General features: G+C 41.5%; 1 protein-coding gene across 1 annotated transcript in view; it reads right to left on the bottom strand.

Annotated features, from left to right (window-relative positions):
* LOC117358684 (neurotrypsin-like) overlaps positions 1 to 22,029 on the bottom strand; it is a 106,874-nt gene that overhangs the window by 75,741 nt on the left and 9,104 nt on the right. The window contains 2 exon segments of the mRNA XM_033940193.1: positions 925 to 970; positions 20,771 to 21,476. Coding sequence (XP_033796084.1) covers positions 925 to 970; positions 20,771 to 20,842 — 118 coding nt within the window. The 5' untranslated portion in view covers positions 20,843 to 21,476.

Raw genomic sequence — 22,029 nt, 5'->3', positions numbered from 1 at the left:
GAGAAACAGAAAAAAAGAAAGAAAGGTCAGGGAGAGAGGAAGAAAAAGTTGGGGGAGGGAATGAGGTGTGGAGGAGAGAAAGCATACAGGCTGATAGAAGGGAAGAAAGATTGGATGCACAGTCAGAAGAAGAAAGTGCAACCAGAAATCACCAGACAAGGTAGGAAAAATGATTTTATTTTAAATTTAGCAAAGTGGAGGCAGTATTACCACAGTTTTCAAAGGAATTTGCCCAAATAACTTAATAGTTAACTGGGTAAATTCCCAGAGATGAAAACTTCCCTTCACTTACTATGCACAGTTCTGAATTTATATCTGCTGTCTATATTTTACAATATGGTCACCTTTTACTAAACCGCAATAGTGGTTTTTAGCGCAGGGAGCCTATGAGCGTCAAGAGCAGCGCTGGGCATTCAGCGCAGCTCCCTGCGCTAAAAACTGCTATTGTGGTTTAATAAAAAGGATGGAGGGTATATTTGTCTATTTTTGTATGCTATAAAAACCAAATACAGAGAGAGACTGAGAGCTGTTGACGAAGAGCTACGTGTGTGTCTTTCTTCGATTCCAGCCAAAATATCAGCTTTGTGTTCAGCCAAACAGGCCCAGGTTTCGCACTGAATAAAGTATTTTATAATTTTTCACTATTCTGTTTACTTAATATTTCATAATAAAGTAATTATAAAATACTTTCTTTGTGTTTATTTGATTCCTATTCAAGAGAATTACTTTATATATAGTCAATATAGGCACAGAGTTAAATTTTTTAACATTTTCTAATGGTGGTGTGCCTCGTGATTTTTTTCATGAAACAAGTGTGCCTTTGCCCAAAAAAGGTTGAAAAACACTGAATAGAGTCACTGCCAGGTCAATGCAGTCGGGAGAGATGTAGGCATGAGGAATGAATTAAGAGCGGTCTGCTTTTACCTGTGTCTTGCACATGATTCTGTCTGGGCTGGAATCCCAGGACACCCTGAGGGTATAAAAGAGAGGACCATCAAACATAAAGGCAAGAAAAGCCCATGAAATGTAGATATTTCCCCAGTGCTACAAATATCTGTATAGACAAATGTCCCACTCTTTAGAACAGTGGTTCCCAACCCTGTCCTGGAGGACCACCAGGCCAGTTGGGTTTTCAGGATAGCCCTCATGAATATGCATGGAGAAAATTTGCATGCCTGGCACCTCCATTATATGCAGATCTCTCTCATGCATATTCATGAGGGCTATCCTGAAAACCCGACTGGCCTGGTGGTCCTCCAGGACAGGGTTGGGAACCACTGCTTTAGAACATACCTGTATCCCAAATTTACTGCATTCTTAAAAATCCTGCCCCCAAATCCTACCTGCATTATTCTAAATGATGATGGGTGGGATGGCATGAGAAACAACAGCATGCACACTGCAGTTTTGGGAGGGAGGTTAGACCCCGCAAAGATTATTTTAGAAGGGAAAGAGTACGTTAAACAGTAAAGTATTTGCCTACATTAGTATATTTTAGTTACTTATGTACAGATGTGACCAGCCTTGTCTTTGCTTCAGAAACGCTGGATGTTCATTGTATTAAAACAGCTGATAGGAATATTCGTGTCCTGGCATAGGGATATTTTTGCCATCATTTTAGAATGTGGTTGTTCGTGCTGCCATCTGTGTTCTGCCATCCCCAACATCTCAAAATTTCAGAAACCTCAACCAAGTAACCACTATCTATAACCAGAAACCTATTTCCTTCAACGTTATGTAACTCTCTTTTGTAACCAGAATGTGATGTTAAGCTCTATTGCAACCTGATATATTCCCTTCTTCCTTCAATGTTATGTAATTCTCTTTTGTAACCTGAATGTGATGTTATTCTCTATCGCAACCTGATATATTCTCTCTTCCTTGTTATGTAACTCTCCTGGATATGTCCAGATATCTTCTAATTGTAATCTGCTTAGAACTGCAAGGCACAGGCGGAATAGAAATCACTAATATAATGTAATGTAATGGTTTATGCACATCCCTAGTTTGGGCAGTCTAGTTTATAAAATGGCTGTTCATTCTGGGCGACCTGACTTGGACTTTCCAATTTGGACTTTGATGACTTAAAATGCTATTCCATGTATTTCTGATATGTAAAATAGGCCATCTTCTCTACCTAATCTAATTTAATCTAATACAAGATTTCTGAATTGCTCTAATATTATTTAGTTCAAGCCAATTTACATCAAAAAGAAGCCATAATAATTCTAGGAGAAAATACAATTCCTTGGGTAAAAAGATGTCCTTACAATTCTTTAACCCAAATTACTAACTTTACAATCTATTTTATAAAAATGTTTTCAACATTCTACAAAATTTCCAATAACTCACTCCTGTCCTTATTTGTATAGGTAAATCATCCCAAATAAGTTCTATGTTTTATTAAAACTTGTTATACCACTTGTTCTTACGACAGGTCCAAACAGTATAGGTAAAAGAATTAAATTGATGTTTAAGATGTATACCTCTAAAAGGAGGAAACTGCAATAAAAATGACTTAATCTATTAGATGAATAATGCAAAGGTGAAAAGAAGTGATCCAGTAAGGCTATTCTTATGAGATGATCCAGATGCCCTATTATAAAATTACCCCCTGGGAGATAATTTTATGAAGGATTTTTTTTTTTTACATGAAAAGGGTTTATTAAAAAAAAAAAGAAAAAAGTTAAACACAGTGACAAGATGGCACATACTTTTATCTGACCTGCATGTAGGTGTCTTCAGGGGTAGATCTTGACTGAAGTGCACACAGAGTCACAATATTTGCACAATTTGGCTCATTCAGTTGGGTTATTCATTGGGTCGGTATATAAAGTTATTCAGCCAATCATATATGGCTCCTGGATGGTTAAATCACCTGTTTGAGGCTAATTTTCAGTGGCACTTCAGTGGCTGCTGAAAGTAACCGGCTAAAGCAGGCTATTTTAGGGGTGGAGTAGGCAGTTGACTGGTGAAGTGCCAATATTCAGTACCTATCTGGCCAGGTCAGGCTTCGCTTTATGCAGTACCCCATAGGTGGTTAAATGCTGAAAATAACATTTAACTGGCTATGTGTTAGCCAACTCTGGAAATGCAGAAGTTCAGTGCATGTATGTGCCTGGACATGGCCTGGCACTGAATTTCTGGGTTGGGTGTTTTGGGTTGGTTTGTTTTTTTTATAACTTATTCAAATGAACAAGTCAAGTGCATAGACTGATACAAAATTTTATATTAACAGTGAACTAAATCCCAAATGATACAATACAGGCAAAACAGCATGAGTCCAGACGTTGGTTCTTACAACCCAGACTCGGCATACAAAATTACCCCACAGCCTGCCCACCCCTTCCTCCCCCTCCCCTAACCCATCCTCTCAATGATTAACAGAAGGCAACAAAAGAACAGGACTGGGAAATTGAGTTCCTGCAGGGATGGGGACAAATTTGTCCCCGTGTCATTCTCTATTTGGAGAGGACAGCAGTAGGACTATTTGACTGGAGGTTGCTGAAACATTTTATTGTTCTAGAAAGAATAAAAGCACAAAAACAGGTGTGATAATGAATCTAACAATTAGATGTCACTGTGAACAGATTTCAAAAGATAGATTTTACAGTTGAATCATGGATTGCCATGTCCTAAGGCAATAAGTATTGCTCTGCTCCATAATTAGTCAATAGTTCTCATAGTAACCATTATTAGGGACTAATTTGCCTGAAAGGCAGTAAATCACATAATAAACTAAACTAAAGAGAGCTGTACAATTCCATTGAACAAATATAGTGGTTTGTTACTGAGCAAATTCAAGACTGCAATAGGAAGTGACAGAGAATATAGGGAACAATTTTAGATACACCAATTGGATGCAGTGAGTGCATGGGGACTAAATGAAGTGATTGAATGGAATTCCATTCTTTAGTACAGTGATTCCCAACCCTGTCCTGGAGGAACACCAGGCCAATCGGGTTTTCAGGCTAGCCCTAATGAATATGCATGAGAAAGATTTGCATATGATGGAAGTGATAGGCATGCAAATTTGCTTCATGCATATTCATTAGGGCTAGCCTGAAAACCCAATTGGCCTGGTGATCCTCCAGGACAGGGTTGGGAACCACTGCTTTAGTAAGAGGGATGGGCATAGAATTTGTATACTGCCTTTTTGTGGTTACACATTCAAGGCGGTTTACAGGTACTTTTACCATCAGTGGCAATTCAGTGATGTCTTATTCATGTTATCATCATTGGAATCAAGTCCAAGGAATACAAGTATTGTTGAGATTTACAGTGAACTGGTTCTTAATGACTGGTTATCAATGGACTGATGTTCCAGGTTTTCAGTGCTGCTGTGGTGTATACCTCGGTTGCAAAATGTTGTTTTGTTGTTGATTGAAGATTTATTGAAATATAAAAGGTTAAGAGCATGATAAAATTTGTGACAAAAGAAAAAACTGTGAGAATAAAGTAGTTATTTATGAAAAATAAGCTTCTCCTTTTATGTATGGAGAGGAGTAACATGATTGTATTTTTTAGCCTTGTAGATGAGTTGAACCGCAGTGTTTTGTATTATTTGAAGTCTTCTGATTTCTTTTTGGTTAATACCTTGATAAAGGGAGTTGAGATAGTCCAGATGCGTAATAACTAAAGAGTGAATGAGGATATTGAAGGATTTTTATTCCAAAAGACCTGAGATGGAACAAATAATTTTTAACTTATAAAATCTCAAGGTACTAAGGCAGTAGCTCTACCACTAGGCCACTCCTCACCTCCAGCAGTTACTATCAACACATTTTCTTTTATGATTTAACCTTTCTTGTTAGCTTTTTGCTCTGTTTTTCTAGTAAAGTTTTTTGCCATGTTATAACACTAAGATGTTGCAGCATCTGTAACGTCACGTTTTTAAAAGGAGTCTTTGTGTTAGACCATGGTTTGTCCGAGTGGTTAGTCCGCTTCTTTGAAAAGAATGTTGGAATATTAAAAAGTGGCTAAAGAAAGAGACATTTAAGAAGTGTTTTTCTCCAGATGTGGTTAAGTCCCTGATGAACACTGCAAAATGGGGCCCTTCTTCAGACGGACAGGCGTGGAGTCAAATGGGGTTGCCAGAACACAGTGTTTGTCAAGTTGCGACACCGAACAGATAGGTTTTTGCTTGGATTTCCCTTTTGTTAAAGGATTATTCCTTATTGTGACTGCAAAGCAGTGGGATCTGGACGGTTTTCAGCATATATTTATTTATGGGACAGTAGAGTGGAAATCTATTTCTATTTTTAGTGAATAAATCCGATCCTAGAGGACCACCAGCTAGTCAGGTTTTCAGGATATCACTAATGAGTATGCATGCGAGAGCTGTGCATACAATGGAGGTGGCATGTATGCAAATCTGTGTCATGCATATTCATTGGGGATATCCTGAAAAGCTGACTGGCTGGTGGTCCCTCAGGACAAGTTTGAGAACCAAAGAATTAGAAAATTATTTGAGGAGCAGAATTATGTGCATATCGATGTGACAAGAACAGCTTTTTAGCTCAAATTTTGTTATTGTATGAGGGTGTTGATATGCATATTTCAAAAAAAATATTTAACCAATTTTGGTTTGATATATTTGGAATCCTCTCTGTTTGGAGAGCCATTCTCACTTTGATTTTCCTTTCTCTCCACTCATCTGGGTGTTGTGATGATTGTCTATTTTCAGCGTTGAGGGCTATATGCTAATGTTGCTATTAGTGTGTGGCCATTAGCGTGTTGATAGCACACACACATTTAGGATTTTACTGCAGGATGCCTCAGTGCTACCCCACAGTAAACCCTTTTAGCTTCAATAAGTGCATGTTAGTACTTATTGCAGCTTGGAAAAAGGACTCCTTAGGGCAGGGGTCCCCAAAGTCCCTCCTTGAGGGCCGAATCCAGTCGGGTTTTCAGGATTTCCCCAATGAATATGCATTGAAAACAGTGCATGCACATAGATCTCATGCATATTCATTGGGGAAATCCTGAAAACCCGACAGGATTTGGCCCTTAAGGAGGGACTTTGGTTACCAGACGTCCGGATTTCTCCACACATGTCTTCCTTTTGAGGACATGTCCGGGGATCTGGACGGCTTTTCAAAACCCGGCACTTTGTCCGGATTTTGAAAAGCCTCCTCTCAATCGCGTCAGGCAGGAGGCAGGCAGCAGAAGGCGGAAATGGGTGGCCCTGGGGGCGGGTCTAGGGTGTCCGGATTTTACTATCATAAACTCTGGCAACCCTACTCCTTAGTATTGTGGACTTAAACTGCATAATGATTTTATTTTTTACTGCCTTCTTTTTTGGTTTTCATTTATATGTACTTTTCTTTTGTTGATTCCGTTTTCCTGTACAAGATTTGATTGGTTAATATGTTTTAGAAAATTCTATAAATTAGTAAATAGAAAAAATTTAAGGGAATAGCTCCAAAAAAAAGAGGTGCATGTATAAAAGAAATAGTATAGAATACGAGAGGGGTACTGGAAAGTTCTCAGCCCAACCAAGAAGAGAATGATGTGGATATGATTCAATCGAAAATATAGAATTTCGTTTCTGCAAATTGGCACTTAAATAAGATAACACTCTTCTCAGTTACAGTGGCAAAATAACGCTCAGAATTGAGAAGTTGGTTGGTGGGGCTCAGAACTTTTCAGCCCTCCTTCTGTTATCATGAAAATAGAATATAAAATATAGCAGGAAAGAAAACTGAACATGGAATAATGAACAAGGTTAAATCCACCGAAGAAGCTATTGTATGTAGTAGTATTACTGTATTAAAAGGTATCATTAGATTCAGTTCTTTCAATGTGAAAATGCATTAACTGATTGTCAGCAACTGATACAATTATGGCTCTTAATTGTTCTTGCAGTTTTATGGCACAGTACTCTGCCACTTATTTAAATTAGTGCATGATTTTTTTTTTTAATATGGTAATCTCTGTTTCCTTGGTTATGATGATTTGTAAGAGAAAGCTTCATCTCCCAAGTTCCAGCTTCCAATGGATTAACAGCCCACTTACAATATAACCTGATTTTGCCCTTTGATCATACACGTCCATTGTTGGATATGTATAAAGGGGGAGGGGGTAATATATATATTTGTCATAAATATATATTCTCTTTGCATAACTGGACTGTTCTTGCCCAGAAATTAAATCTTTTATGAAAAGGAGAGGGGGGGGGGAATGGATACTTGATTTTATTCTTTCTTAGTTTGATTTTGAGGGGAAAGGATAGGGGGGATGGGGGATATTCTGGGAGGTGTATGCATGGGAAATAGGAGAAAGATTGTAAATTTAATTGCTATGAAGGGTAAAAAGATATATATATGTATAGATAGAATTGAAATTAATACTGCTATTAGTGTTTATAGATTGTTCTATATTACCTTGTATTACTTTTTCTCTTATTCTTCAATAAATATTTTTGCAACGTTAAAAAAAAATAAAAAATTAAAATATATATGTATATATAATTTGATAGAAGTTAAGTGTTGTTAAAGTGTATTAGATAGAGTGTGAGCCTGCCAGGACAGATAGGGAAAAATGCTTGAGTACCTGAATGTAAACCACTTAGACTATAAGTGGTATATAAATGCTTAAATAAAATAAATAAATAAAGTATGTCTGTAAAATATGTTGCACTTATTTTTGGCTTTAAAATGAATAAAGATATATATATATATATATATATACACACACCATATATACTTGTGCGTATGTTGATAGGCAATTTGGAGTCCAAAAATGTTTTTAAAAAGCCAACCATAATAAACCTGCACTGACCTGTACATATGTCAAGGTTAAAATGTGAGGATTCATCTTCTCTTTCCTTCCCCTCCCTCTATGTCCAGAATCTCCTTTTCCCTTTCCTCAGGTGTCCAGCATCTCTGTTCCAAAACTCAATGTTTCCCAAGTCAGAACTGGCATACCTCCTTGCCAGTCAGGTTTTCAGGATTCTCACAGTGAATATATATGAAAGAGATTTGCAGACACTGCTTCCCTTGTATGCAAATCTCTTTCATGCACATTCATTGTGGATATCCTGAAAACCTGATTGACAAGGGGGTACTCCAAGAACAACTTGGAAAACACTGCCATAACCTATGCCTGTGTCCAGTATCTTTACTTCTCCCCTCTGCACCCCACCCTCCACTACACCAATTTAATTGAACAACGAGCCAATTGGCAGCAATAATTGGGCACTAGCAATCAATTATTGGCACCAGTTGGCAACAATGTGGATTCTAATCTAATCTAATCTTCTATTTGTGCGTTGCTCATACCTAGTGTGACCATATGGCTCCAGAAAAAAGAGGACGGATTGAGACATCCGGGTTTTACTTCCATTGAAAGCAATGGAAGTAAGGAGAACAGATTGAGACATCTTGGTTGCTTTCAATGGAAGTAAAAGCCGGATGTCTCAATCCGTCCCCTTTTTTCTGGAGCCATATGGTCACACTACTCATACCTATACAAGCTCAAGACGACTTAAAGAGAGAAGAGAGGGGAGAGGGAGAGAGTAGGGGGTGGATACGTAGGAGGGGAGAGAGGAGGAGATGACAGGGGTAGGGAACTCCAGTCCTCGAGAGCCATATTCCAGTCGGGTTTTCAGGATTTCCCCAATGAATATGCATGAGATCTATTTGCATGCACTGAATATTCCTGAAAACCCGACTGGAATACGGCTCTTAAGGACCGGAGTTCCCTACCCTGATATAGGAGGTTAGGTGTCAAACAGGTGGGTTTTCAGTTTTCTTCAGATTGACATGTGCATCTTGCTAACATAAGTACTATGCAATAAAAATGTGCATGTTAATCTTTTAGCACACAACTGAAACGGGGGCAAGGCCAAGAGAGAAGCATTGGGTGGGTCAGGGTCATTCACTAAAGATGCACGCAGTTTTATAGAATTTGGAGGATCTGTGCCCAATTTGTACATGAGAATTTACACCAGGGCTGCCCAAGTCTGGTCCTCGACATCTACTGGCAGGCCAGGTTTTCTGGATATCCACAATGAATATGCATGAGAGAGATTTGCCCACACTGCCTTCTTGGTATGCAAATCTCTCTTATGAATGTTCATTGCGGATATCCAGAAAACCTGGCCTGCCAGTAGATCTTGAGGACCGGACTTGGGCAGCCCTGATTTACACCATGCTCAAACTTGGGAGTGGATCCCGGGGCTACGTGCTATTCTATAAATGGCGCTCAGCTCAGATTTATGCCATTTATAGACTAGTGCTCAGCGCTCATTTTTTGGGTACCAATATTTGGATGCCATTTACGAGGGGCCACTGAAAAGTTCTCAGCCCGACCAACAAGAAAATGATGTGGAGCCATGAAACTTGCAAGTTATTCCACACTTTTCTTGACCCTTTTCATTTTTGTTTCATACATTGAAAGAAGTGTCAAGAAAGGTGTGGAATAACTTGTAAGTTTCATGGCTCCACATCATTCTCTTCTTGGTTGAACATAAGAATGGGTCAGACCAATGGTCCATCAAGCCCAGTAGCCCGTTCTCAGGTGGTCAATCAAGGTCACTAGTACCTGGCCAAAACCCAAGATGTAGCAATGTCCCATGCTACCGATACAGGGCAAGCAGTGACTTCCCCCGTTTCTTTCTCAATAACAGATTATGAACTTTTCCTCCAGAAACTTGTCCAAACTTTTCTTAAAACCAGCTACACTATCCGCTCTTACCTCATCATCTGGCTTAACTATTCTCTGAATGAAAAAAAATTTCCTCCATTTGGTTTTAAAAGTAAATTCCCTGTAGGTTCATCGGGTGTCCCCTAGTCTTTGTAATTTTTGACGGAGTGAAAAATCGATCCACTTGTACCCGTTCTACTCCACTCAGGATTTTGTAGACTTCAATCATATCACTCCTCAGCCGTCTCTTTTCCAAGCTGAAGAGCCCTAACAGTTTTAGTCTTTCCTCATATGAGAGGAGTTCCGTCCCCTTTACCATCTTGGTCGCTCTTCTTTGAACCTTTTCTAGCGCCACTATATCTTTCTTGGGCTGAGAACTTTACAGCAGCACCTCATACAGAATCTAGTCCATAATGAGGGAACGCTTCTACAAATGGCATCAGCTCCCAGCCAGAGTGGAATTCTTCCACTTCTAGAATGAGGAATCTGTAGTGTACGAGCACACTACTACTACTATGAATTATTTCTATAGCGCTACCAGATATATGCAGCGCTGCACAGAGTCTCAAAGAAGACAGTCCCTGCTCAAAAGAGCTTACAATCTAAACAGACAAGACAGACAAACAGGATGTCATGAATACAGTTAAGGGGAATGGTTAATCTGTTGGCTGGGTTGATGGGCAGTGGGGATTAGGGTTATGGTTTGAAGGCTATATCTAAAAGGTGGGCTTTCAGTCTGCTTTTAAACAAGGGAAGGGGCTTGGCAGACAAACTCTGGTTATTTATTCCAGGCGTAGGCGGCAGCTAGATGAAAGGAACAAAGTCTGGAATTGGCAGTGGAGGAGAAGAACATAAGAACTGCCATCTCCGGATCAGATCTTCGGTCCATCAAGTCCAGCGATCCGCACACGCAGAGGCCCAGCCAGGTGTACACCTGGTGTAATTTTAGTCACCCATATCCCTCTATGCCTCTCATAAGGAGATGTGCATCTAGTTTGCTTTTAAATCCTAGAACGGTGGATTCCGCAATAACCTCCTCTGGGAGAGCATTCCAGGTGTCCACCACTCGTTGCGTGAAGCAGAACTTCCTGATATTTGTCCTGGACTTGTCCCCCCTTAGCTTCAGTCCATGTCCTCTTGTCCGTGTCACAATCTCAGCTCTGGAATGTTGCTACTCTTTGGGGTTCTGGAATCTTTTGTTACTCTTTGGGATTCTGGAATGTTGCTACTCCATTGTAACATCACTGATGAGGTTGGCTCTAAGGTACTGTGGAATGAGGCATCATAAGAACATAAGAACTGCCATCTCTGGATCAGACCTTCGGTCCATCAAGTCCGGCGATCCGCACACGCGGAGGCCCAGCCAGGTGTACACCTGGCATAATTTTAGTCGCCCATATCCCTCTATACCTCTCGTAAGGAGATGTGCGTCTAGTTTACTTTTAAATCCTAGAACGGTGGATTCCGCAATAACCTCCTCTGGGAGAGCGTTCCAGGCGTCCACCACTTGTTGTGTGAAGGGTACAGCTAAGAGCAGCTTATCTGAAGAACGGAGTTCTCTGGGAGATGTATAAGGAGAGAGAAGAAAGGAGAGATATTGAAGGGCAGCAGAATGAACACACTTGTGGGTCAGCAATAGGAGCTTGAACTGTGTGCGAAGGCGGATAGGGAGCCAGTGAAGTGATTTATGGAGAGGCATGACAGGAGTGTAACGAGGTTGGTAGAAGATGAGTCGTGCAGCAGAGTTTTGCACAGATTGCAGGGGGGAGAGGCGGCACTGCGGGAGACCAGTTAGAAGTAGATTGCAGTTACGAGTGTTCTGCAGAACAGCCAGCAGCACCCTATTAGCATGGTAGGAAATCACAGCTATTTTAGTGCCTAGGTAAATGTATTTCTCGATTCTCTCACTGCCCACTCTAATCTCTGGTTCTCTTTCCTTTTCATAGTAGCATAGTAACATAGTAGATGACGGCAGATAAAGACCCGAATGGTCCATCCAGTCTGCCCAATCTGATTCAATTTAAATTATTTTTATTTTTTATTTTTTTTCTTCTTAGCTATTTCTGGGCGAGAATCCAAAGCTTTACCCGGTCTGTGCTTGGGTTCCAACTGCCGAAATCTCTGTTAAGACTTACTCCAGCCCATCTACACCCTCCCAGCCATTGAAGCCCTCCCCTGCCTATCCTCCTCCAAACGGCCATGCACAGACACAGACCGTACAAGTCTGCCCAGTAACTGGCCTAGTTCAATCTTTAATATTATTTTCTGATTCTAAATCTTCTGTGTTCATCCCACGCTTCTTTGAACTCAGTCACAGTTTTACTCTCCACCACCTCTCTCGGGAGCGCATTCCAGGCATCCACCACCCTCTCCATAAAGTAGAATTTCCTAACATTGCCCCTGAATCTTCTCTCTCCCTTCCAAACTAGACAGTAACTAGAAAATCTACCTGACTTTTCATCTGCTGCATGCATCCTTATTCTTCCATTTCAGTCATATTTCCACCCCAGGGAGTTTGTTCTGAATGATTGTCCCTCTCACCTATTCCTAGATACGGTACTAGGAAGCCATTCCCTGCAGCATGCATCAAATAGTACACAGTGCCATTCTGTTTTCTGCAGACTCGTGAAGAAATAAAGTGACTTGGATGAAATTTTTGGGTTAGCTCTTTCCAAAGCCTTTTTTTTTAAAAAAAAATAAATCTTTATTGACTTTCTAAACTTTAAAAGTGCAATACACAAATATATCATATAATAAGTTAATAAAAGCACATTCAACTTACAAATATGCATAACCAACCATTTTCTCCCACCCAATGATTATTCAATAAAACACAGAAACATAGACTATCCCAATAACCTTACCCTATTCAGATTAAAAATATCCTCCCACACTCCCACATTATACTTAAAACTGAACTTTTTCCCTAAAAAAACAGGCAAAAAGTTCGGTTTCAAGTATAATGAGGGGGGTTACAGTGCTCCCTCTAAGCGGGCGGGTGTTGTGAGCAAAATTTTTTTCGCTGTGCGCTACAAATATCGGGCGCCAGCAAGTTATGAGCCAACTCGCCCGATTCTCCTCTCGCCGCCCTGCCCGCCGTGCGCTGTGACGTGAAACTTGTGCGCTGGATGTAATATTTTGTGCGCCAGCGCACGCCAGCGCAGCTTAGAGGGAACACTGGTTACAACCCCCCAAACCCCCCACCAACACCCCCCGTCGGAACCCTTTAAAATAGTGCTTTTCTTCGGCGCGCCGTCAACCTTGCACTCAGTTGTCTGCGCTCAGTTGTCGGCGCGCCGTTGTCTCGCGCGATTTTGTCTATGAACCACGAAAATAAACCAAAACTGACTCATAATCAAAGACCTACTATAGTGAGGTAATATATGATGTCAACGGCCCCCAAACCAGCTTAAATAAATTACTGTGCTCCAAACTATCGGCCTTGATATGGAACCTAGGAGCAACAGTGTGCCTCAGATTGAGATTAATAAAAGAAGACAATTTATGGTGACTATATAAGAAAAAAACATTTTCTATTCATACATCTTTCATTAAAACAGAAGAATACTCAGACTTCAGGAACACACATTCAGTCATGCTAGGATGGAAAGTCTTAATAGTAGATTTTGTTTTATTAGACACAGCAGCTTCCTCCTGCAGTTTTGGGCTTTCAGCTCCATCAAATCTGACATCTATTGGGTCTTGGCATAATGAGCCTCCCAAAGCCTGGATGACGTTTCCTTTCACCCCACTTGAACCAATTACTCCTTCCATCTAGCTCTGCCATCTCCAGCAAAATCCTTGACAAGAGGCCACAGACTGTAGCTCCTTTCTACACCCAATATTCATAAACTCTGAGCCTTGCCAGTAGGTGGCATTGTTACCCAAAGGCTTTTACTTCCTCCCAGAAGCTCTGCAGTATCACTTATGGTGCTAGAGAAGCAAATGAGGCTGGCCACACTGAAGGTGATTAAAGTCAGAAAGAATAAGTCACTGAAGAGGGTGAGGAAAACAAAACGCCAGTATGGTAAAAAGCAACAAATGGCTTTGCCTAGTCACATAGAGATCCAGTGAACAAACCAGATTTAAATTCACAAGTCCTATGAATTCCCCAGGTTTATAGGGCTGGACATTAAAAAGGATTTACTGTATATAGATAGATAGATAGATAGATAGATAGATAGATAGATAGATAGATAGATAGATAGATAGATAGATAGATAGTGGCTACTACTACTTTGAATTTTGAGTAGCACAATTCTATAAATTGCACAGGAACTCACGGCAGCCATTCTGGATGAGTGATCAGCACAGGACAGGAGCATAGGAAGATTGATCCTGTCCCGAAAAATCGCTAGACCACCAGGTCTGTTTTATCTTTACAGTCAGCTGTACATGTTAGTTCACCAAGGAGAGAAATGTGTTGAGCAGTTTGTGGATATTGTACGATTTGATTTACAAGAAGACTCCTGAGGCAGGCCTCTGTGGGCCGAAACACGATTGTGTCAAGTCCATCATAATAAAAGAGACTGAACACCAATTGGTCACCTTTGTTGTTTTGTTTGCAGCTCACCAATGTGAAGGCAGTTTCTCCTGTTTGTTTTCAAGAAATTCTCTGCTTTGGAGCATTTGCCTCGCTGGCCCGTGGTAGTAACCTCTACCATTGCTTTGTAAAAGGAGCCCATCATATTAATACTGGGTTGAAATTATTTTTGTACTGTATATATCACTTCTTAAATCTCATAAAAAATGAAACTGTGGCCTAGAACTATATGATTTTACTTAAAGTGTACTTTTTTTCTAGATTTATATTTTGTCATTTTCTTGTTATGCTATTCAACATATAAATAAAATAAATGGGGAAAAAATGTAACTTTAATTAACCCCCCTTTTACTAAACCACAATAGCAGTTATTAGTGCAGGGAGCCGCGCTGAATGCACAGCATTGCTCCCAACACTCACAGGAAATCTATGAGCATCGGGAGCCGCGCAGAGCATTCAGTGCAGCTCCCTGCGCTAATAACCGCTATCATAGTTTAGTAAAAGGGGAGGGGGAGAGTGCTCTTTTTTTTACTTGTTTGCTGATAAAGGTCCACTTTTACAAAGCTGCACAGATGAGTGTTGCGCGGCAAATGCTCCAATACCCATTCAATTCTCCTTCATGAAGATGGTTTCCCGCGGTTATCCACTGGGACGGGAACGGTGATGAATTTTGTCATCATGTCATTCTCTAATTGAAAGCAGTGCATGCAAATAGATCTCATGCATATTCAATGGGGAAATACTGAAAACCCGACTGGAATACGGCCCTCGAGGACCGGAGTTCCCTACCCCTGGCATAGGGGCAGAGAGGTGCTGGCACCCCCATCAATATGGTGCTTGGGACAGTCCTCCCCCTTACTATGTCATTGGGCACATCCATGCCCCTTCCATGGCCAAGCCCCCTTTTGGGTTATGCTAAATGGAATTTGGGCTCCCAGCATAACAGAACAGCACGCAGCCAGAGTCAAGTGCAAAACCTAAATATTGCCAATAAATGTCAGTAAGTGGTTGTTAACACCCAATTATTGATAGTATATGGCTCATTATGAAATTAAGTTGCGCATGCGCACCCAAATTTGGTTGGCATATATAGAATCCAGGAGAGTGCCACTAAAAATATGTGTGTGGTGCAGTGGTTAGAGCTACAGCCTTGACACCCTGAGGTTGTGGGTTCAAATCCTGCACTGCTCCTTGTGACCCTGGGCAAGTCACTTAACCCCATTGCCCCAGGTACATTAGATAGAGTGGGAGCCCACCGGGACAGTTAGGAAATAATGCTCGAGTACCTGAATAATTTGTAATCCGCATAGAATTGTAGGATATGCGGAATATAAATTTTTTTTTTTAATTGTGCTGGGGCATAGCAAGAGTGTTTCACCCAGTTATAGGAATAGCAGCAATATTCAGATACTCTCCATATAGCATAGTAGCGTAAGTGAGACCAGAACATATGATTAGCCTTACTGGATCAGACCAATGGCCCATCTAGCCCAGTATCCTGTCTTCACGGAGGCCAATCCAAGTCACAAGTACCCGGCAAAAACCCAAATAGTAGCAGCATTCCATGCCACCAATCCAGGGCAAGAAAATGGCTGCTCCCATGTCTGTCTCAACAGCAGTTTATGGACTTTTTCTCCAGGAACTTGTCCAAACCAATTTTTAAAAATAGCTACATTAACCGCTCTTATCACATCCCCTGACAACGCATTCCAGAGCTTAACTATTCTCTGAGTGAAAAAAATATTTCCTCCTATTGCCTTAGGGCTCCTTTTACTAAGCTATGCTAGGGCATTAACAGCGGAATAGCACGCACCAGACACTAATGCCAGCATTGAGCCAGCATTGAACCAGCATTGAGCTGGCGTTAGTTCTAGTCGCGTAGCGCGGGGTTGGCACGCGCTAATCTGCTTCATGCGCTAAAAACGCTAGCGCACCCAGGGCAGGATTAATTCATCGAGGGCCCCTAAGCACCCAAGTACACTGGGCCCCCTGCCCCGCACCACCCCACCATGTACCCAGGTGGAAACAGAAAGCTACATCAGAGGGAAGCTTTGGGCAAGCAGCACCGCTTGCACAATTACAGTTCCCATTGCCTTTCTTACCCGCGTTGCTTGCTTGTCTTACTTTCCGTCGAAGGGGGGGGGGGCGCATTGCCGATTGGGGTGGGGCCAGCATTGCCAATCAGGGGGGGGCACGTTGCCGATCGATGCTGGAGGAGTTCCAGGGTTTAAAGGTAAGTTAGAGGTACACCTCCTTATGAGTGGCTTAAGGTGACATAGGTAAGGGTAAGCTAGATGCGCATCTCTTATGAGAAGCTTAGAGTATGGGGACTAATACCATGCCAGGGTACACCTGGCGGGGCCTCCGCGTGTGTGGATCACAGGACTTGATGGACCAAGGGTCTGTTCCGGAGATGGCCACTTCTTATGTTCTTATGTTCTTAACAATGTTGATGCCCTCCTTCATCGGGCCCCCCTGACCATTTCGGGCCCTAGGCATGTGCCTACTTGGCCTATTGGTTAATCCTGCCCTGTGCGCACCTTAGTAAAAGGAGCCCTTAGTCTTTGTAAATTTGATGCAGTTAAAAAAAACTGTAAAAAAAAAATCGATCCACTTGTACCCATTCTACACCACTCAGGATTTTGTAGACCTTGATCATATCTCCCCTCAGCCATCTCATTTCCAAGCTGAAAGGATTAGTAGCTGAATATTGCTGCTATCTATATTGTTGCCGATAAGAGAGTACAGGAACACTGATTGTTGCTTTGAGAAATATAGTAAAGGAAATTTTTTCATCCTGTTGGTATTATTGTTCAACATTACATTTTTGTGATGCTGTCATATGTTGACTGACCTTTATTGACCCCTGACACAGTCATGCTGAAACACAGCCTGTAAAGTTGTTCTATACTTAAAGACCCTTTGTGCTTTTCTTTTATCATTGCACAGTGCAGTAGCGGTGGGGGTGGGGGGGGGTGGTTCACCCTGGGTGCACGCCCCAAGGGGGTGCACAGCCGGCCACCCTCCTTATTCTGCCGCTGCTGCTTTCCTTAACCAGCAGCTTCTGGCAGGCTCCCCTGCTCAAAGCCGTGGGTGTTGGCTCCTCACGCGATCTGTGGCTGCGTCGTAAGCGTTCCCAATGATGTCATGACATCAGAGAGAAGGCTTCCGATGCAGCTGCGGATCGCGCAAAGAGCCGACACCCACGGCTTTGAGCAGGGGAGCCGGCCAGAAATGCTGGGCAGGGAAGAGAAATGTTGTTGCTGCACAGGGAAGGGGGGCGTAGAATGTTGCTGCTGCACAGGGAAGGGGGGGAGGGTAGAAATGCTGCACAGGCAAGGGGGAGGGGGGAGAAATGAACAGGCAAGGGGAGAGAAATGCTGCACAAGCAAGGGGGAGAAAAATGCTGCTGCTGCACAGGGAAGGTGGGGGGAGAAATGCTGCACAGGCAAGGGGATGAGAAATGCTGCTGCTGCACAGGAAAGGGGGAGAAATGCTGCACAGTCAAGGGGGGGAGAAATGCTGTACAGGCAAGGGGGAGAGAAATGCTGCTGCTGCACAGGGAAGGGGGGTAGAAAAATGCTGCTGCTGCAGCACCCAATTGGGGAGACAGAGGGAAGGAGGGAGAAGGAAGACAAGGGAGAGGAACCAGAGATGCCAAGTCCATGGGAGGGAGGGAAAGGAAAAAAGAAAGGAGATACTAGACCATGGAGGGGGAGGAAGAGATGCCATGGCATGGGGGAGGGAAGGGAAAGAGATAGAGATACCAGACCATGGTGTGGAGTGGGAAGGAAGGAAAGGAGAAGAGAAAGAGAGAGATGCCAAAGCATAGGGGAGGGGGGTGGAGACATAAAAATGGAGAGGGGGTGAAGCTGAAATGAATCATGTGCAAAGGAGAGAAGGGACACAGGATATACAATTTATTGAAGGGACATAGAAAGAGGGAAGATGCCATATGGAAGAGAGAGAGGGTGGACAGTAGATGGAAGGGGCAGAGAGAGTGTGGGCAGTAGATGGAAGGGGTAGAGAGAGAGAGGACAGAAGCTGGGTGGAAGGGGCAAAGAGAGGGCAGATGTTGCATGGAAGGGAGAGAGGACAAATAATGTATAGAAAGAAGAGAGCAGAGAAGATGATTAAAGCAGAAATGATAAAAGGTAGAAAGATTTTTTTGTTGCTTTACTTAAAATCAAATAGTATTGTAACTGTATTGATAAAAGTTTATAAATAGGAAATGGAAATAAGGCGATTTTTTGGACTTTCCTCAGGTCAGGACAGGATACCATAACAGCAGTATATTGAAGAAAAATTTGGCCTCTGAAAGCTAATTGAGAAATGGATTAGTCCAATAAAATGGTATCTTCTTATTTCTCATTATTTGTTTTATTTTTATTTGTTAATTTGTAAAGTGGTGATTGTTATGTATCAGTTTTTTCAAATTTACATCTACTGTCTTTATATTTTGCACAGCATTAGGGGACATGTGTCACTGTTTTTGTGGTGTTATGGTGTTGCATTGTATGCAGAGTCTGGTCTCTTGGCGGTTCAGTTTAACTTTTGTCTACATATTTCTATTTTTAGTTTGTGATTATTCCATATTAGGCGAGGGTGTATCTCTGTTCTGTGTGTATGAAAAGGACATAGTTTTCAGTTGGCATTGACTATGCAGGATCTGGCTTGTTTAGTTTTACATTGCGTGTGTTGGTGTTCTAGTGCTCAATGCAGTGTTTAAGATGCTGCCTTTTCCTAGGTACAATCTTGTTGTGCAATATGTGGATTGTTACTAATAATCATATTTTTCATATAGATGAGGGGGGGGGTGTCAAAAAATGATGGGCCCCGGGTGTCACTAGTGCACTAGCTAGGTACGCCACTGGTGTAGTGTGTACTTTAGTTTCCCTCTCTTCTCCGTTTGTCATGCATAATCAGTACCACTCCCCATTTGGATGGTGGAACTGAATATACATAGATTTCTGAAATGCTGCAACTTGTGCTGTTTACAAACTGGCCACATACTTTCTTGCTTTAACCACTCAAATGCAGTTTAAAGCTGGCAATCTGTGTATGCAGCATCTTGAGGGCTGGGGTAAGGAGGGTACAACCTGGCCAGTTGCCTTGGGAAACCTAAAGCCTGCCTTATGGTTCCAGTTTGTCTAACACCAAAAATGTGCATATCACGTGTGTGTTCAGTAGCAGTCTCAGGCCACAAGGAGATTGCTAGCTTCTAGCTTAGAATCTGTATCAGAAATGCAGCACAATCACCTGAAGACACTCTATTCATATGAAAAAGGTACTGAAGTACCAGGTGTGAGGGGAAAAATGGAATTCGGATTCTTAAGACCATCCAACCCCCAGAAACATCTTACAGTAACAATAAACATTCTTTGGAAAAGATGACAAAAAAAAATCAAATTTCAGCTGAAAAGCCCTAATTTCCCCGTCAGCTTATTATCTTCATGAAAAGGCCCATCTTGTCTTATAAGGTGAGACTGGTATAGTTCAATTTTTGTTTTGACTAACATAAAACATGGAGCTCTCTTTCCCTTCATCGAATGTCCTTTCTCTAACAAAAGTAACAAAGAGAAAATCAAGTATTAAACTTTATACTCAAGTTGATTACTTTCCTCTGTACAGATCAGCCAAGATGCAAAAAAATACAAAAGCTGAACTCGGAGAGCTTTTCGTTCCAAAATGAATCATTGAAACATTTCTAAAATGTCAGAAGCACTGAGAAAAGCAGCAGCATGTGCGTTGGAGGAAGAGATTCACACCCGACGCTGCTGATGAAATATAGGAAGATGAACAGAAGGTGATAGAGAAATCACTTCATTCTGACAGCCTCTTAAGATTGAGTATTCTTCCCCATAGCTTAATTAGAAAAAAAAAATTGAATAGCAATTCAAATAAGTGATTATATATATATATATACATTATTGATTTTATTTTATTTTTTTTGGGGGGGGGCCTACATTCATCAGTTTAAAAAAAGGAAAATGTCATTTTTATTTAAATTTTGGGCCGGATCCATAAACTTTATGGGGAAAAGCTATTTCATTTTCTAGCTTTTATACAGTTATAGATATCGTAAAAATTTGATTGCTGGAGGTTGAATGGATCAGGATATATATAATAAATAAGCACACAAAGTGGCATATTGGAACACTTTTCTTAAAGGCACATTTCCTCACCTAGGCAGGCAGCCCTCCCATAAGCAACCTCAAGAAAAAGTATTAATCAGTGAGGGACAGAGTCACTGCAGTGCTAAGAGTGTTTGCTTGGACAGCAATGGATAAGCCGAAAACCCTGCAGTCAGTTGCAAACTAATATATGATGCATTTTATTTTCATGACTTCATATTCCCCCGCCCCCAAAAAAAAACCCAAAAATAGAACATCTTGGTGGATGAGTGAGAGAGAAAAGGAGAGATGGGTGGGAAAGCATGATAGAAGAAAAAGAACAATCCAAACCAGATGAGCACTGCTGGACTGAGTATGTTTTGACTGCATGCACAAAGTCCAATTACATTATCAGGAGATAACCAGATGACCTATTGAATTCAGCCAAGCCGTAAAATTCTCCTACCTTAGTACTTGTAAGCCAGGGTGAGAGACTTAAGAAAACACACAGGAATCCTTGTGCTTTCAGGGGCTTCATCCTTTTTTCCTTTCCCCACCCCTTCAGTGACAAACTGCAGCTCCTTCCTCACACACTCCTCCACCCTGTTTCTTCATGGAATTCACAGGCAGCAGCAAAAGCACCAGCCCTCTGGCATTGCTTCAGAAGGAAAAGAGGGGAAATTCACAACCGCAACATGGTTCTGTCCCTTCTCCCCTTACTTTTTTTTTTTTTCTTTGGAAGTGGATTCGAATTTAAACCCAGGACAGTAAAAAGCCAAGTTGCAGAGAGCAAGAAGACTTTCATCACACCTTATCTCATCCTCTTCCCCTTGACCCTCTCTGCTTGTGCATCCCCTCCCTTTTTTCCTTGTTCCGCCCTCTCTTCATTGCTCTTATTCCGCAGTTCTCTCTACTCCGTCCACTGTCTCCCAGTCTCATGCAGTTTCACTGGCTCAGGGCCAGCGTCTATATTTCTGTTTGTAAGTGTGCTCTTTCATCACTTCCATCTCTTCTCATGTTGGGGTGGTTTTTTCTTTGTTTTATTGGTGTGGTATGTTTCTTCCTTCTGTGTATACATTTCCAAATCTCTCAGTTCTCTCAGTCCACTCCCAGTTAATCTCAGCTTCTCTGGATGTCATCAAGACAAGTCACAAGGAGTCATCTGGACCTAGCTGCAACAAATGCATCAGAAGAAAAACTGAAGTGAAAAAGAAATAAGATGCTTGTACAAGACAGAAAGAATAAGAATATTATGAGCGCAATTGAGCTTTCTACAGACATAAAATATGGATCAATATTACAGAGTGATTGGGAAAAAAAGAGTCCAATAATCATAATAAACAATAATACAAGCAATTAGATACATGTAAAAAAAATGTAGGAGGGTGGTTTGAAAAGTTTTGTAAAAAAGAAAGTCTAGTCTCCATAGAGAACTATACTGCACACATGGAGGGGCCTAATTAAAAGATATGTCTAAGACCAATTTGGACGTATGGCGCTAGACGCCCAAAGTCGGCAGGTGGAAAATGTCCATTTTTGAAAAATATATCTAGAATTATTTTTCTCCGAAAATCGTCTATCTGGACGTCCAGGCCATTGATCATCCAGACTGCCAGTACATCTATCTTTATACCACATTTTCAACCAAAAATTAATCCAAGTTCCAAATGCCCAGAACAACACCATTTGGATGTAGGAAGGGCCAGCATTGTGATGAACTGGCCA

Source organism: Geotrypetes seraphini, chromosome 4 (assembly GCF_902459505.1).
Source record: "Geotrypetes seraphini chromosome 4, aGeoSer1.1, whole genome shotgun sequence".
Taxonomy (NCBI): domain Eukaryota; kingdom Metazoa; phylum Chordata; class Amphibia; order Gymnophiona; family Dermophiidae; genus Geotrypetes; species Geotrypetes seraphini.
Note: the sequence above shows the minus strand (reverse complement) of the source record. Positions and strands in the feature narration are given on the sequence as shown.